This window comes from Plecotus auritus (assembly GCF_963455305.1).
Source record: "Plecotus auritus genome assembly, chromosome: 6".
Classification (NCBI taxonomy): domain Eukaryota; kingdom Metazoa; phylum Chordata; class Mammalia; order Chiroptera; family Vespertilionidae; genus Plecotus; species Plecotus auritus.
In genome coordinates, this window is record NC_137773.1 from 22332913 (window position 1) to 22350466 (window position 17554).

General features: G+C 44.6%; 1 protein-coding gene across 1 annotated transcript in view; it reads left to right on the forward strand.

Moving 5' to 3' along the window:
- The window catches only part of PDE6A (phosphodiesterase 6A), a 45713-nt gene that overhangs the window by 10926 nt on the left and 17233 nt on the right, over window positions 1-17554 (forward strand). Inside the window, exons 6-16 of the mRNA XM_080672136.1 lie at window positions 3042-3108; window positions 4918-4965; window positions 7952-8101; window positions 8659-8802; window positions 9819-9884; window positions 10113-10259; window positions 11124-11231; window positions 13247-13356; window positions 15328-15415; window positions 15594-15694; window positions 16098-16205. Of these exons, the coding sequence (XP_080528262.1) occupies window positions 3042-3108; window positions 4918-4965; window positions 7952-8101; window positions 8659-8802; window positions 9819-9884; window positions 10113-10259; window positions 11124-11231; window positions 13247-13356; window positions 15328-15415; window positions 15594-15694; window positions 16098-16205 (1137 nt within the window). The remainder of the gene's footprint in view (window positions 1-3041; window positions 3109-4917; window positions 4966-7951; window positions 8102-8658; window positions 8803-9818; window positions 9885-10112; window positions 10260-11123; window positions 11232-13246; window positions 13357-15327; window positions 15416-15593; window positions 15695-16097; window positions 16206-17554) is intronic.

Here is a 17554-nt window from a genome sequence, read left to right on the forward strand (position 1 = left end):
CAAGAGGGGAGGGCAGTTGTGGGTGATCAGGCCAGGATGGGATGGCAGTTGTGGGTGATCAGGCTGGTGGGGGGCGGGGCCGTTGGGGGTAAGCAGGCCAAAGGGGGGGCAGTTGGGGGTGAGCAGGCCAGCAGGGGAGGCAGTTGGGGGCGAGCACACTGGCACGGGAGGCAGTTGGGGGTGATCAGGTTGGCGGGGGGGGGGGGGCGGTTGGGGGAGAGCAGGCCAGCAGGCAGAGTGGTTAGGGGCAATCAGGCAGGCAGGCAGGCAGGCAGGTGAACGGTTAGGAGCCAGCAGTCCTGGATTGTGAGAGGGATGTCTGACTGCCGGTTTAGGCCCGATCCCTGTAAACTGTCAGTACGACATCCTTCGAGGGGCCCCAGATTGGAGAGGGTGCAGGCCTGGCTGAGGGACACCCCCCGCCCCGTGCACAAATTTCGTGCACCGGGCCACTAGTATTTAATAACAGAATTAACAAACAATAACAAAAAGCTAATTTTAAAAATCCTCATATGCAACTAGAAAATACTCTTCTGAAAAAAAAAGGAATGCACTCCCAAATAACCATGGGAAAAAGAATATCTCAATGGAAGTTAGGATATATTCTGAACTACAAAACAATGAAGATAGTTCATATCAAAACCTATTTGAAGAAGTAAAATTATGCTTAAATAGAAATTTACAGCCTTAAAATATACATATTAGGAAAGAGTAAAAGCTCAGAAATAATGAACTATGTATCCACCTGTGTCATTCATAGTCTCAACAGATAATAGGTGTCATATTCAAATTAGGATAATCCAAGGAGGGATTTGTAAAGACAAAGAGACAAATTACAGAGGTGTGGGTGGAGTGAAAGAAGCCCCAGGAGAATGTGCTAGTGGTGATGTTGTAACCACTGCTGGGCCCAGAGGGATGTTTCTAGAACCTGGGAGGAGAAAGAGTCATATAGAGCAGGCTGCCTTGAGAGGAGCATTGCCCTTCAGTCAAGGAACAGTGAACCAAAGCAACCTTGCCAGGGGGACCCAGGGAAATAAGTAATCCAACCTCACTATTCTAGCTTCCTCCACTCTTTGACCAGGACTCCCCATTGGGTCAAACTCAGCCAGAAGCTAGAAGGTCAGGGCCCCTGTTGATGTAGTTCATACAGATTGGCCTGTTGTGACTTGGAGGAGCTAGTTGGCAAGTAGATCTAGAGGGGCAAATAGAAGCTGTTCATTACATCAGCTCAAGAAATTAACAAAAAACAAGCAGAAAAATAAATTTAAAAAAAGATAAGCCCAGAAATTAATGAAATAGAAAAAGGTAAATGCTGAACAAATGCCAAAAGTTTGTTTCTTAAACAGATTAATAAAATTGACAATTTTCTGGCAAGACCAAACAAGAAAAATAGTCAAATGAGCTGTATCAGGAATGAAATGGGGATAACTACAATGAGACAGACATTACTAGAATAATAAGGGGATATGATGCCAAAAAATATTTTAAATCTGGATGAAATAGGCAAATTCTTAGAAAAATAAAACCTACTAAATACAAATCAAGAAGAAGTAAAAAACCATAATAGTCTTACAGCAATACAATAAATCAAAACCTTCCCACAAAAATACTACAGGCCCAGATGTCTTCAAGGGAGAGTTCTACTAAATACTTAATGAAGAAATACAACAATTCTAGTACAAATTATCCAAGAGAACAGAAAAAAAGGTGGCTATTATGGCTATATAAAAAAGGAAAATTCAGATAAAGTTCACTTGTGAGCATAGATGAAAATATCCTATATAAGATTTTAGCAAATAATAACTAAAAAGGATTATACATCATGACTCAATTGGATTTATTCCAGGAAGGCAAGGTTGGTTTAACATTTTAAAACATCAATCAATATAACTTGCCACGTGACATAATTATCCTCATATAAGAGAACGTCCTTAATCTTCCAAAAATAATTTTTTAAAATGTCTGAAAGCACTGAAAGTATTAACAGATGTGGAGCAAAGGAACCTCTAATATGCCACTGATTGGAGTGTACATCAGTACAACCTCTTTAGAAAACAGTTTGGCCTTACCTAGTAAAGTTGAAAATATGCACATCTTATGACCCCACATTTCTACTCCTAAGCATGTTCCATGCAGAATTGAGAGCACATATATATCGGATTGGTCATAGCATCACTGCTTATATGAGACCCAAACTGAGGGGGAATGTCCACCAACAGTTGAATGGGTAAATTGTGCTACAATCATATAAGGGAAAAATCGAAGTGAATAAAAAGAATGAATTACAGCAACATGAAAAAGAAGCCAAATGAAATAATATATAGTGTATAATTCCATCCAAATGAAGTTGAAAAATAGGCAAAATTAAACTAGAGAGTACTGGAAAGCATTCTTAGATGGTAAAACTACAAAAAAGCAATAATATCACTTTTAAGATCAGAACAATGGTCATTTGGGGGGGAGGTTAGGGAGAAAGCTACCATTGGAGGGGCAGATCAGGAGAAAACAAGATTGTTCTTGACGTGGGTGTAACTTCATGGATGTTCACTTTCAAAGGACTGGTGAAGATTTTGATGCATTTTTCCACTTGTATATTTTTTCTCACAATAGACAAGTAAAAGATAATAATGCCAAAAAATTGTAATATTATTGATAAATCAGCATATAAAGCATCCTTGGTATGTGTTTTCCCACTCTCTATGGTATTAAGTTAACTCTCTCTACATAAGTATTAATGGAGGGAAATGTTGGTATCTGTTTTTGCTCAGCAGCCAATAATAATCTGTTGAATGAATGTTGTCTCTTTTGTTGGATAGTCAAACTCAGTGTGCAATCAAAATTTAGTTATCACCCTCGCCTCAGTGTTTGAATTTATACATTAAGATGCTTAATCAAGATTTGAGACTCCTTCAGGTATAGTAATGTAAGCAGGTGCTGGGTGGGAGCAGCCAGAGCATGGAGGGAGGGCAAAGACCCAGATTCAAGTTTTTAGTCCAACTGTCCTTACAGCAAAAGTTACCATCTGTCTTTGGCCTTTACAGGAATCCACCTTCTGACCACTGGGCTTTAGCAAGTGGTCTCCCCACTTATGTTGCCCAAAATGGCTTGGTAAGTAATACAACTTTGAAGCAGAGAATTTTAAATCAGGTGGAAGAGTGAAAGGATTTCAGTTCAAGAGTGGGGGGAAATATGAGAAGTGGGGATGTCTAAAAGCCCGATTCTCTCATTTCTCAATTCACTTGAGCGTTGGTCCAAGGAGATGAACAGAATATTGACATTTGAGAAAATATGAAATACACGGAAATAGTCTCACTAACTAAATAAAGATACTTATGCATATGTCCAGGGCAAAGTCATGACTGGCTGGTCTTCCAGGCTCACCATGGACCAAACCCCAACCTTTCCTACCATAGACTTAGCTGCCACTCCCAACCCCTCATTTCTGCTACATTTCCAGCCCTCCCATGGATAGCAGAGCTCAAATGCTGTGTCTCCCACCATGCCCTACCCGCTCAGGGTCAAGGGTGGAATAACAGCATCCCCGGCTCCAGAGAGAAGGGTCTATATGTTAGCTGCACATCACCCCCATATTTGAGCCTGGTTACCCCTATATTATCCCCCAGGCACAACACAGAACTAGATGGAGGTGTCTAAAGACTTAGGAGAATGTAGGAAATAAAATGGAAACCAAAGGAGTAAAAAGTTTTAACAAGAAGAGACAACCAAATGCAACACAAGTGATCTGTGAGCTAAGAACTGAAGCCCATTGGGTTTGGCAATGAGGAGGCCATTGTTGTGCTCATTGAGAGCAGATTTGGTGGCAAGGACAGAAACCAGTGTGTGGTCTGCTGAGGTGTGGATGGGTAATGAGGAGGTAGAGAATGCTAAAGGAAGAGGAAAAAACCTGGATGGTAGCAATGGTAACAACATGGGATCAAGGGAGGATTTCATTGTCAAAGATGGGAGAGACTCAAGCATGCTCATGGGCTGAGGGGAAAGAGCCCTGGGAGAGGTCAGAGATCAGGAGAGAATGATGGCAACCGATGGCACTGGTCCAAGGAGAGGCCAGAGGGATGGTGCAGTGGGCGGGCAGTTCTCAAAGGAGCAAGGACAGCTCACCCTATGAGACCACTCTGTGGTCAGGCCAATTGGGACCAGCAGGGTCACTGCAAGTCCATATGGTGCCTTTTTGAGAACTAGAAAAAGCTGTCCCAACTCAATGGATGAAAAGAGAAAGGCTAGGGAAATGCTTTCGCAAGTCAAAACCAGACAGAATTTCAACTCCCAGATATCCCCTTAGCCACATGCCTTGGTGCATTATACACACTACACAACTACACAGTGGTCCCACAGGCAGGGCCCTAGCAGGATCAGAGAAGTGCCATCTGCATGGTAGAGTAAGGGGGTCCCATGTTCAGGAGAAGAATCTGGCAACAACAGCGCTACAGCACTCTTTATTCCTTGTTCTACTTTGGCGTTGGTACCCCAAGGAAGGAAAAACTCTTTCCTGACAAAACGAACAGAACCCAAATGTCATTGTTTCAAAGATCTTTAGAGCAGCATTATTTATACTAATAAAAAGAAAAAACAGAACACACCCAAATATGCAATAAAAGAGGGAAAACAAAACAGGATACTGTACAGCACTTAATAATGGCAATTTGTAGCCTTTACTTTTTCACAGTTTGGAAATGACTCTGGAGCAAAGAAAATGCTAAGAAGTAGTGCTTACAAGGGAGCTTTTCTGTCCAGTAGCCTCAGTTAATAATTCAAAACCATCTAGAGCATGTCTACCTGATGAAAAGAATGTGAAGGCCTTGGGCAAGGACACAGTGTTTCTGAAAGAGCATGCATTGCTTCACCGGGTACTTTGTCAAGTCTAATAACAGCTCCATTATTCCTTTTCACGGCTTTTAGATTTGCAACATCATGAACGCACCTGCAGAGGACTTTTTTGAATTCCAGGTAAGTAATTTTTATTTTCTCTATTAGTCACATGATATTTTCCCCTGAAAGAATATTAGAACACATTATACTCCATCTACTTTATTGGAAAGCATTCTCAACAAAGTGAAAACAAGGTGGGGGGAAAAGGTCATGTGCCCAAGGAAGTGGGGAGGGAGTTAATTTGGTGAATTCCAAAGTCCCATTCAGTTTAACATTCATACCCTTGGCTTTCTGGCCTTGGGACCTTTGCTTATGCTGTTCTTCTGCCCAAATCCCTTCTGCCCTTCAATGACGATCTCAACTGCTATGAAATTTCAATGAAGTTTTATTCTGTTTTCCCTAGCTGAATATTATTTCTTCCTCCTTGGGATTTTCATGAAATAGTTTAGTATTCCAGTTGATTTTGTTTGTCCTTTTCACAAACGTTTATTTCACAAATTGTGTCAGGCATATAGGCACAATACTACCCTGGTCAAAACGGTGGCCCAGACAGGCATGGTCTTTATCTCCAGGCAGCTCAGATCACATGCAGGGCGAAGCTGGTCAGGACAAGGGCCAAGGGATAGAGGAGGAAATGTCTCGAGACAGGGGTCGGGCTTACTTAATCTGAGAAGAATCAAGGAATGTGTCCCTGAGACATTATGTTTGGCAGCAAAGAAAGGAAAGATTTCAAGAAAGAGAAGGCTTATTGGAAGAAAGTAAATAGGCCAGGGAATCTGAGAGAGAGACTGATGTGGGGAGGAGCAGGGGAAGATGCAGACAGAGGCCAGATCATGCAGAGCCTGAAGGCCATGCCAAGGAAATCTTCTCTCTGTTAATGTACCTCCTTCATGTTTTATGATCCTTCCTCGTCTTTTAGACTAATTCCTTTCAGCAAAATATTGTCTTCTTTAGGTCAAAGTTTAGGTCTTATCCTTCTTGACCTCTTCAGCTCTAGGCATCCTGTCAACGTTTGAGTTTCCTATGCTAAATTTAACAAAAACAAATCTTTAGCAATTAGGAAATAATTAAGAAGGAAAGCATAAAACCACTGCTAAGACAATTATTGAATTACTAGAGGCCTGGTGCATGAAATTCATGCACGGGGTTCCCCTCAGCCCAGCCTGCACCCTCTCCAATCTGGGACCCCTCGGGGGATGTCCAACTGCTGCTTTAGGCCCAATCCCAGGGATCGGGCCTAAACTGGCAGTCAGACATCCCTCTCACAATCCTGGACCACTGGCTCCTAATCGCTCACCTGCCTGCCTGCCTGGTTGCCCCTAACTGCTCCCCCCTGAAAGTCTGATTGCCCCTCACTGCCTCTGCATGCCGGCCTGATTGCCCCTAACTGCCCCCCACCACCAGCCTGGTCACCCCTAACTGCCCCCTGCTGCCGGCCAGGTCACTCCCAACTGGCCCCTCCCTGCTGGCCTGGTCGCTCCTCACGGCTCCCCCGCCAGCCTGGTTGCCCCACACAGCCTGCTGTTCAGTCGTTTGGTCATCCCTCACTAACCCCCCTGCCAGCCTGGTTGTAGGCAGCCATCTTGTGAGGGCGTGAGGGTTAAGTTGCATATTACCTCTTTATTGTATAGGATTTTGTACTCCTTAAAGAACATTATGAAAGAGCTCAGAGGGAACATACCTCCAAAGTTAAAATATACCGTCTTGTGTTGTGATTTTGTCCATATCAGTGCAACAAGCCCAAACTGTTACTGAGAGTTGTTACCCTGATTATAACCATGACAGGACTTGGTCTGTACCCAAGTCATCTGATGAATTATAGTTTACCCACATTAATAAATCAAATCTGATCTTGTTTCTAGATTCTAGTCTTTCATCTTCCACTCATTCTCTGTAGGATGCATATTTTATTTTAAAACATAGGTTACATCAAGTAACTTCCCTGCTTCAAAATCTTTACTGTTTTCCCACTCAATAAAATCTGTTTCCTTATCCTGGCCTTCAGTGGGACAGATTCCCTGAAGTCTAAGTAAAAAGTTGGGAGGAAGCAGGTCTTGAACTCGTTTTGTGACGGTAGCCCTGTGCATTGGGGGATGGTCTGTATCTCTCTGGGAACACTCTCCCACAGGTGCTAAGTACCAGTGTTATTTAAATAATAACAATTATCTCTCCACCTTAAGAATCTTGGGAACATTTAAACTGAAAGACTCTGCAACTCCAGGAAGCCTTCCTTGACTTCCTTCTCTCCTCTGGCTTCCTCAGTACCATAAAGAACTCCCCACATGCTCATTTAACTTCCAGGTTATGAGCTACCTTGGAACAACATCTGTGCCTTATTTGCCTTGGTTTCCCCAGCTTCTCACTCAGTTCCTTGCACATTGTAAGGTGTTTGATAAACATTTGATGAATCAGTGGGCAGAGAGTCTAGAAATTATATAGCCCAGTGATCTCCATTTTATAAATGATGGAAGGGAGGCTCAGACAGATGGGAAGTGGCTCACCACGGGCACCTAATGAATGACCAAGAAAAGTCACCTCTATTTTCTTATTGGTGCCACGAAGCACATACTGTTACTACTGCCCCCGTCTGTAGATGAGAATCTAGAGGCCCAGGGAGATAAAATGGCATGCCAAAGCAACACAGGAAGTCTGCTAGCGAGGCAAAGGTACAGGTCTCTATCTACCTGATTAATTCAAAGTTACAAGAATCCCCAACGTGGCCCCTTCTAAGCCAGTCCCTGTGGCTGGCACCCATATCAGGAACACCGCTCCCTGAACTATTTGTGCACATCAGTGTATCTCCAGCACACAGCAGCCTGCCTGGCATACAATGGCCCTGACATCTTAGGAATGAAAACAATATGACCATCTGGCTAAAGGAGCGCCAACAGATGGGCTATCTGCTCTTAGCGTTTGTTTGGTGACTGAAACTATGCAAAACCCAGCAAGGTCTATGCTCTCGCAGCCCCTTAGCCAGTCCGGGTCACGACTCGGCATGCAGTCCATCGCAGCTGCCTCTGCAGTCTGGCACTCAAGGAAACCGCCTCTGGTTCTTGTCTTGTAGAAAGAGCCTCTGGACGAGTCTGGGTGGATGATTAAAAATGTCCTTTCTATGCCTATTGTGAACAAGAAGGAAGAAATTGTTGGGGTGGCCACGTTTTACAATCGCAAAGATGGGAAGCCCTTCGATGAAATGGATGAGACCCTCATGGAGGTATGGTTTGCAAGGAGGTCTTCTGCCGTTGAGATTCAGAGCTTCAGAGTCAGCCACCGCCCCACTGTGCTGCTGCCCTATCTGTGGAGGGCGGGAGCTCACCTGTCCATGTGACCCTGACTTAACTTCCAGGTCTGCTTTCTTCGCTCTCCCTTCTGCACTGCCACGTGTTATTAGAGAAATCCACATTCCCTTTTTAAGAAAATCAATAAACTTTACCTTTTAGAGCAGCATCAGGTTCATAGCAAAATTAAGCAAAAAGTACAGAGTTCCCATCTACCCCACACCTCTGTCCCCAGGTTCACACAACACATTCCCTTTTGTGGCATTATTATCTACAAGAATGAAGCTGTATGTATGTTAGTGCTTTATTGAAAGTGTATTTCCATGCATTATTTTATCCTCACAACATCTCTTTGTGGAGGGTTTATTAAACCCATTTTATAGCTGAGAAAGTAGAGGCTTCGAGAGTCTTGCCCAAAGTTACAGAGGCAGGGTCAAACCTGGGTGTTCCGCCTCTGATCTTTCCTTTTATTTATTTTTCTTTCTTTCTCCAGTCTTTGGCTCAATTCCTGGGATGGTCTGTCTTAAATCCTGATACCTATGAGTCAATGAACAAACTTGAATATAGGAAGGATGTTTTCCAGGATATGGTAAAATATCATGTGAAGTGTGACAATGAAGAAATCCAGAAAATCCTGGTGGGTAAAGCCCTTTTCTTGCTCCTTCTCTCTATCAGAAACTTTGCCCTAGAGATGTGGCCAGAGTGAGGGGGGACTGAAAACTCTGAGAGATGGGGGTGGGCTGGGGTGGGCTTGCCGCAGACCCTCAAGTGAAATGGACTAATGGATGGATCGACCAGTGCCAGAGGGTTGTACATAATGGCTGCACTGAGGCCTGGGGATAGCCGTCCCTAGCTGGGTCACTTCAATTTACTTTCAAGTATTTAAAAAATTTTTTTAAATATATTTTTTATTGATTTCAGAGAAGAAGGGAGAAGGAGAGGGAGATAGAAACATCAGTGATGAGAGAGAATCATTGATCAGCTGCCTCCTGCATGCCCCACATTGAGGATTGAGCCCCCAACCCAGGCATGCGCCCTTGACCAGTATTGAATGGTGACCTCCTGGTTCATAGGTCAACACTCAACCACCGAGCCACGCTGGCCGGGCCAGTTAGTACTTTGACCCCATTTTACAGATGAGGAAATGAAGGATCAGGGGCATTTAGTAACACTGCTAGTAAGTAGCAGAGTTCAAATTTGGATGCCAGCCCCAAATCCCACGACTCTGAATTTGCTCATCCATGAATGTTAAACAGTAGCCTTGCCCTAGCCGGTTTGCCTCAGTGGATAGAGCATCGGCCTGCAGACTGAAGGGTCCCAGGTTTGATTCCGGTCAAGGGCACATGCCTGGGTTGCAAGATCGATCCTCAGTAGGGGGCGTGCAGGAGGCAGCCGATCAATGATTCTCTCTCATCATTGATGTTTCTCTCTCCGCCCCCTCTGCCCCCATCTCCCTTCCTCTCTGAAATCAATAAAAATATTTTAAAAAAACAACAACAAAAAAACAACTCCCCAAAACCAGCAGCCTCTCTGAGTTGGTGGTCCTCTTGCAAGGACTTCAGAGGAAGGAGAAAAATGAAAATGTAAAAGTGGAGGCATATTTAGATCTTAGATGTAGTAACCTATTTTTTTTCTCTTTGCTATTTTGGGCAGAAAACCAGAGAGGTGTATGGGAAAGAGCCGTGGGAATGCGAGGAAGAGGAGCTGGCTGAGATCCTGGTGAGCACTGGCCCTGACATAACAAGGACAAGGTGTCCTCTGAGCATGCGAGGGTGGGAGTGAGGTGGGGGGAGAGGGGAGGGGGGAGGAGGTTTGCAAAGAGTGACCCTTGTGACTCTGCTCTGATCCTCCCAGCAGACCTGGGACCAGGACAGGCCTGGGGGGAGACAGGGAAAGACACAGGAACACTTGATTTGTCCCAATCACTTGACTCCATTCCTTCCACAGCAAGAAGAGCTGCCAGATGCAGAGAAATATGAAATTAATAAATTCCACTTCAGTGACCTGCCCCTGACGGAACTGGAGCTGGTGAAATGTGGGATACAGATGTATTATGAGCTCAAAGTGGTAGATAAATTTCATATTCCGCAGGAGGTAAGGTCAAATCTCTTTGATTTCCCCTTTTCTTGCTTCTAAAACTCAATCTGAAAATTTAAACTTAATCTATACTTTAAAAGAGTACACCTTTGGCTTTTGGGATTTAAAGTATTAGCCATGTTGCACAGATGAGTCATTTATCCAAAATGAAACACACAGTTCCTCTGCGTTTGGGATGCATTGGCTTCTTGAGGTGGGTTCTCAGGCACTGAGTTCTGAAGGCTATGAGTTCATGGGATGCAAAAAAAAAAAAAAAAAAAAGGTCCTGTAGTCAAATGAGAGTGGGCAACATGGGTTAAATCCATTTAAGAAGGACTTTCCCTCTGCAGAATTCCCATTGTAAAACAAGGCGTGTGGAGATGGACAGAGAAGGTGGGGGTGGGAGTGTATTGTGTGCAGAATTTTCTAGATTTGTTGGATTCAAAGTATTACCCCAAGCAACATCAGCACAGCCTGAGAATGTATCAGAAATGCAATCTCTCTCTCCCAGCTCGAGTGAATCAGAACCTGTGTTTTAACAATCTCTGGGTGATTCTAATAAGTTTGAAAGCCACTGATTTAAAGTCCCCTTTTGTTTTCCTTCCCTGCAAAATTCATGTTAGCTTCTCCCTGGCCAGTAGCAATCTGGGGCACAGTTTGGGAATCACCGATGAAACCCAATTGGTGGAAATAAACGGAGTGACTTCTATCCACCTGATTTCATAACATCCATTCCCATAGTGCTTAGCAGTTGCAAAGGGCTCGCACAGCATTATCCATCAATGACTTGTTCCCACCTCCTGGTGCAGCAGGCAGGGTACCAGGGCAGTGGGGTGGGGGTGGGGGGGGCTTGCTGCCTCGCTGATGTGCATGTGTTCGCAGGCGCTGGTGCGGTTCATGTACTCCCTGAGCAAGGGCTACCGCAGGATCACCTACCACAACTGGCGGCACGGCTTCAACGTGGGGCAGACCATGTTCTCCTTGCTGGTGGTACGGCGACAACCGACCTTGTGCAGCTCCACACAGTAGCAGCAGCGTTGTTGTCCATCTCTATTTATTGCTTTTTAAGATTATGCAAAAGAGCACATGCTCAGCATAAATAAATTCCAAGATTATAACCCCAGTCCAGTTATTTGGAGATAATCCTGGCATAGCACCATCCAAATTTTCTACTGGAAGCTTCAAAACTTATTTGTATGCATGCACGCGCACACACACATACCTTATCCATCTATATAAAAGCCTAATATGCTAATTGTCCCTCTGACCATTCAACCAGTCGCTATGATGCGCACTGACCCCCAGGGGGCAGACACTTCGACTGGTAGGTTAGCTTGCTGCTGGGGTCCAGCCGATCAGGACTGGGCAAGATGGCTGGACATGCCCTGGAGCCCGGTGGGGTCCCTCGACCTGGCCTGCCCTCTCACAATGGTTTCACCTGGTCCCCACAGGCCAGGCCAAGGGACCCCACAGGTGCAGGAATCCATGTACCAGGCCTCTAGTTTTGTTTATAATCAACTAGAGGCCCAGTGCACAAATTCGTACATGGGTGGGGTCCCTCAGCCTGTCCGGCAATTGGGGCCAATTGGGGGGGGGGCTTGCCAGTTTGGGGGAGGGACTGTGGGAGGTTGGCCTGCTAGGGGGAGGGACTGCGGGAGGTTGGCTGGCCATGGGAGGTTGGTTGTGGGAGTGCACTGACCACCAAGGGGCAGCTCCTGTGTTGAGCATCTGCCCCCTGGTGGTCAGTGCACATCATAGCAACTGGTTGTTTGGTCGTTCCATCACTTAGGCATATATATATATTAAATACTATTCTATAAGATTCCTTTTTATTTGAAAATAGATAAATATACCAATCACACTCTTTATATATTGTTTATTATGGTAAAATAAATGTAATGGAAAATTTTAATCATTTTTAGGCGCTCTATTTAGTGGCATTAAGTACATTCACAATGTTGTGCAACCGTCACTACTATCCATCTCTAGAACGTTTTCACATCCCACACAACTCCCCATTCCCCACACTCCTGAGCTCCTGGTGACCGCCATTCTACTTTCTATCTTTATGAATTTGAGTAGAATCAGGTTTATTTTGCTCAGCATACTATTTTCAAGGCTTATTTGTGATATAATTGAATGGCTGCAGAGAATCCTGCATTGTTTAAATATACCATATTTTTTTACTCAGCACTAGTGTTGGACATGAGCTTTTTTGACCTTTCCCCCTTACAGACAATGCTACAGTGTCCTTGGATGGCTAATGTGTGTTGGTGTTCCTCATTTTTGGCTCAGAGGATTCAGAGTGCTTTATATTTCATTTAAGTGATTTCCCATACAGATTATGATGCAAATCTCTGCCCCAGCTTCCTTGTTCTCATTCCTTTCTCAGGCCAGAGTAGGCACTGGAGCCTGGAGGCAGGAATTCTGGCCCTGTCTCCAAATAAAGTGATGGTGACACCGCTTAGACTTGACTTATTTTTTAGAGTCACAGAGTCAGCATCACCTCTCCAGGCTCTTCCCCACCCTCTGCTCCGACACTCAACAAGGAGTTAAGTATTTGAGGGAGACTCAGGGGAAGATTCCTCTGGGCTGTGCTTGAACCGGTAGACCAGGTTTGGATGGCTAGCTTTACCAGTCTGGCCATGTTCAAAAACCCTACGAATCGTACAACCTCGCGGCTGCAAGTTTCTCATCAATAATCTAGCCCAATGTCCTTCACCTCTAGTGTGCAGATTGGGATACTGAGGCCCAGAGAGAGATGGGACCAGCAAAGGTCTCTCAGGAGTAGGGAGGGTGACCAGCCATCCCCGTTTGCCTGGGACAGTTCCAGTTCCAGCATGGAAAGTCCTGCATCTCAGGCAAACATCTGGTCTCCCTGCGGCCACAGGGGCAGAGCCAAGATCAGATTGATGTTTCCAAGCTCGAGGCCCTCCACTTGCCCTTCAGCCCTGCTTCCAATCTTACAAGACAGGAGTGAGTGGCACCTCTGATTGCCCTTCCAGACCGGAAAGCTGAAACGATACTTCACAGACCTAGAGGCCTTGGCCATGGTCACCGCTGCCTTCTGCCACGACATTGACCACAGAGGCACCAACAACCTCTACCAGATGAAGTGAGTCAGCCCTTCCCAGCCCCTCTCCCTAACCCCTACCCCAGGATTCATTCCCCAAGTCTGAACAGCTCCTAGACAGACTCACTGGCCAGGGGGTAAGCCCCGCTGTCCACACCTCCCCACTTTCTCCTGCCCTTTGGGTCTGGGTAAACTCCTGCAACAAACAGAATAAATGATCCCCAACTATTTCCATGCCCAAATGCCTGGGCCTGGGAATATGTCGCCCTATATTCAAAAGGGACTTCAAAGCTATGATGAAGTGAAGGATCTTGAAATATAGGGATTATCCTGGATCATCTGAGTGGGTCCCATATAATCAGAAGGGTCCTTATAAAAGGTAAGAGAGAAGTAAGAGAGGAGAGAAGATACTACCACTGCAGGCTTTGAAAGTGGGAGATAAGGAATATAGGTGGCCTTTAGAAGCTAGAAAAAGCAAGGAAATAGGTTCTCCCCTGGAGTCTCCAGAAAGAAAGGCAGTCTGCAGACCCATTTTAGACTCTGAACTATAGAGCTGTAGATAATACATTTTTAGTTTTAAGCCATTGAGTTTGTCATAATTTGTTATAGCAGCAACAGGAAACTAATACATTAAACTCCCTCACTCTCTTCCTTCCCTTCCGACCTATTGAACTAATTTAAGCCAAGAGGTTAGTAACTGATAATAATTCATCCTCCTTGTATTGATAATGCTCCTAATACAAGTGTGGTAGGCCCTAAGCTAGGCAAAGGAGGTACATGCTGAACAAAACAGACACAGTCCCTGTCTTCTCAGAGCTTATATTCCAGATAGACCTTGAAACATAGTCCTTGAACCATGATCTTGGTAGACCCTCATGACCAACTTGTGGGCTGGGCAGAGCAGGAATGAATGTTATACCCATATTACAGATGAGGAACTGAGGCTCTGCCCAGCACCCATAACCTGTAAGTCATTAACAAGCACCAGAACATGCTCCTCTGAGTCTTCTCAATACTTGCATGCTGCTCCACGGCCAGAGACTGTGTTTACATCTTATCTTGTGAGAAGCTAAGTACTGAGGTCACTGTGTGACCCATAGTAAATGCTGAATAAATATTTATGAAATAAAGACGAGAAAAAACACACTGCTTTGAGGGATTTAATGGCTTCCCCTAAGACTCAGGTGCTGGGGTTCTTGTCCCAGCATTACAAAAGGTTCAGCAATATGGAGAAAGCAGCTGCGTGTAGATTCAAGAAGGAGTCCAAAGATGAAAGATAATTTTGAAAGGCATTGGGGGTCAGAGGTGCTTCAGCTAAAGGAGCTGAAAGACTACCTCTTGTCTTAGGACCCCATGCTATTTATTAACACAATTTGTCCTACGGCAAGGTGGAGACATACACTTCAAAGGGTAAGATTTATAGAAGCATTGTCAGTTTGGGGAATAGCCTACAGCTGTTCAGGTGTTTGGTCAACAGGAGGCAATAACATGCAGATTTAAGATGCCTTGAGCTGTCTGGCAGCAGACGATTATCCTATTCAGGTTTGGGGGAAGTGCTGTTCAGCCATCCCAGATGATTCAGCCCTGCTGACATGCTGGAATTGGCTTCCGTCACTCAGGTATGGAGGATTTAGGGCTTAGTGACCATTAAAGAATGGGCCAGTGCCAGTGCTTATGGATGACTATAGGAGATACATGAATCTTAAATCTGCATTTGGCATTGTGTATGTTTGTGCCTTTTTTCTGGGGATGAGAATCCACACTATTCAACAGCTTCTCTAAAGAGTCCATGACCCCAGAGACCCACAGAATCTGCTAAAGCTTAAGGGCCAGGAGACCTGATGTCTAGTCCCAGCTCCTACTCTCACTGTCTGACAAGTTCCTCTTATTCTGGGCTTAGCCTCTCTGCCTGTAGAATTAGGAGGTGGCAGGACTGGGTGAGGTCTTTAATCTTCATCTCCACCATTCCATGTTGATTCTCTGTGTGTGTCTCTCTCTTTCTTTGCCATTCAGATCCCAGAACCCACTGGCCAAGCTCCATGGCTCCTCCATCTTGGAAAGACACCACTTGGAGTTTGGAAAAACATTGCTGCGAGATGAGGTAGGAGGAGGGCCCTCTGCACAGGAGCCCCCACCTCCCATGATGCCCGTGTGTGGCCAGGCAGTGCTCTTCCTATTGGCCAGGGCTGCCTCTCCCATCATCTGGGGTGACCATCAGTAGTTGGGTGACTTTACCGCCAGCATCACTTCTCACACCTCTCCTCTGATTTTCTCCTTAGGGCTTAAACATCTTTCAAAACCTCAACCGCAGGCAGCACGAACATGCAATCCACATGATGGACATAGCCATCATTGCCACAGACCTCGCCCTGTATTTCAAGTTAGTATTTCTTCTCATTTTAAGAATAAGAATAGCAATAGCAATGATTATTACAATAAGAAACATCATAGCTCCAAGCGATTCATATGTACTGTGTGCCAGGCACAACCCTTGTGCTATGAACCGCTACTTCTCACCACAGCTCCATGAGTTAGATAGTATTGCTCCCATTGTACAGATGGAAAACTGAGATCCAGGGAAAGAGATTCGCTAAGACCAGAAAACAAGTCTGACAGAGTCTGGATTAGAAACCTAGGTCTTCACTCCCAGGCCCTGGTTCTTTTAACGTTGTTTTGTTAATCATGTTGTTTTAAGAAGCCTCTATCTGAAATAGCCGATGTTAGAAGCCCAGGCGTGTCTTATTCTAAGATTTGTTCCATTAACAAATCGGTGTATTTTGTAGGAAGAGGACAATGTTCCAAAAGATCGTGGATCAATCAAAGACATTTGAAACGCAACAGGAGTGGACGCAGTACATGATGCTGGAACAGACGCGGAAGGAAATCGTTATGTGAGTTGAGATGGGGCTTAAACTGTGATCCTCTTATCCCAGGGTCATAAGATGAGCTACTAAAGTAACAGGACTTGCTGCCCTCAGAAGACCCCTGGGGCACTGTCCATTTTGGAGGCCTTCAACATCTGGGGGGAAAATGAGGTTATGCCAAACCAGAATTGTAGAAATCATGGTATATGATTAACCTTTTTTTTGGCACTAATATTCAAAACAATACAGTGTTATTTTATTTATCTGTATAAAAAAAAGTATAATATTCGAAGTGTTTCTTTCATATAATTCGGAATTGGTGATAAAATTATAACTTTAACATTTTTTTTTTATAAAACAGAGCATTGTGCTAATTATGATTTGAGTGATAACCATGTGTCACTCAAAATATGTGGCTTCATTTTAGTATTCCTTTCTATAGAGCAATGTCCTGCAGTCTAGCTGTGCTATTCAGAAACTAGTCACCTGATTTACATAAAATGTATCGTGGCCTTGTTAGCATGAGGTCTGGTAATGGGACTCAAATAGAAGTTTTCTGGTAAATACTTTCTTTCATGTCTCTCAATGTGCTTCCATGAGTCACCTCAATTGATGATGGGGTGAGAAGCACAAATGAAAGGCCCTTTGTGAATACGTGGCCCAAGTCCCCTGGCTCCCTGTGATGGGTCCTGGGTGCTGATGGTCAGCGGAGACCAGGCCTTCCCAAGGAAGTGTCAGGTTGATTGTTTATCTCCAGATGCTTCTGTGGAGATGAGGCTTGATTAAGTCACTCATGTAGCAACCTCTGCAACAGAGAAGGGGCAGCCACTGGGACAGGCGCAGGGAAGAGGGGCCAAGTGGCAATTGGTCATTCCCTCAGCCCTGCAGTTGTCCAATCAGGCCTCCACAAGGGTCCCCTGATCCTTGGGAGCTATGGGACCTGCTCCCACTGAGCAAGGGGCACATTCAGACTACCGACCAGGGAGCAGCCTCACCTGACATTTCAAAATGGCGCAGCGGAGAAGTGAACAAGTGGAAAGAACACCCTGTTCTTGAGTAGGGGGACTTTATACTAAATGTTGTCTATGCTCCTTAATTCATTATCCATTTAAGGTCATTTCAAGGGAAATATCTACTTTATTTTTGGGGATAATTGATAGGATTAAAAAGAATAATTTCAGAGTAAGTGTTTCTAAGTGAGACATAAAATTCGAAAGTCATAAATTGATCTGTAAACGTGACTACCTAAAAATTAGGGATTTCTGCACAACACACACAGGAATGCATAGCTGAAGTCAGAATGCAAGTGATAACCTGGGGAAGAATATCTGCAGCACTTCGGACAAAAAGAGAGAAAAAAAGAGATCTAATTTCTT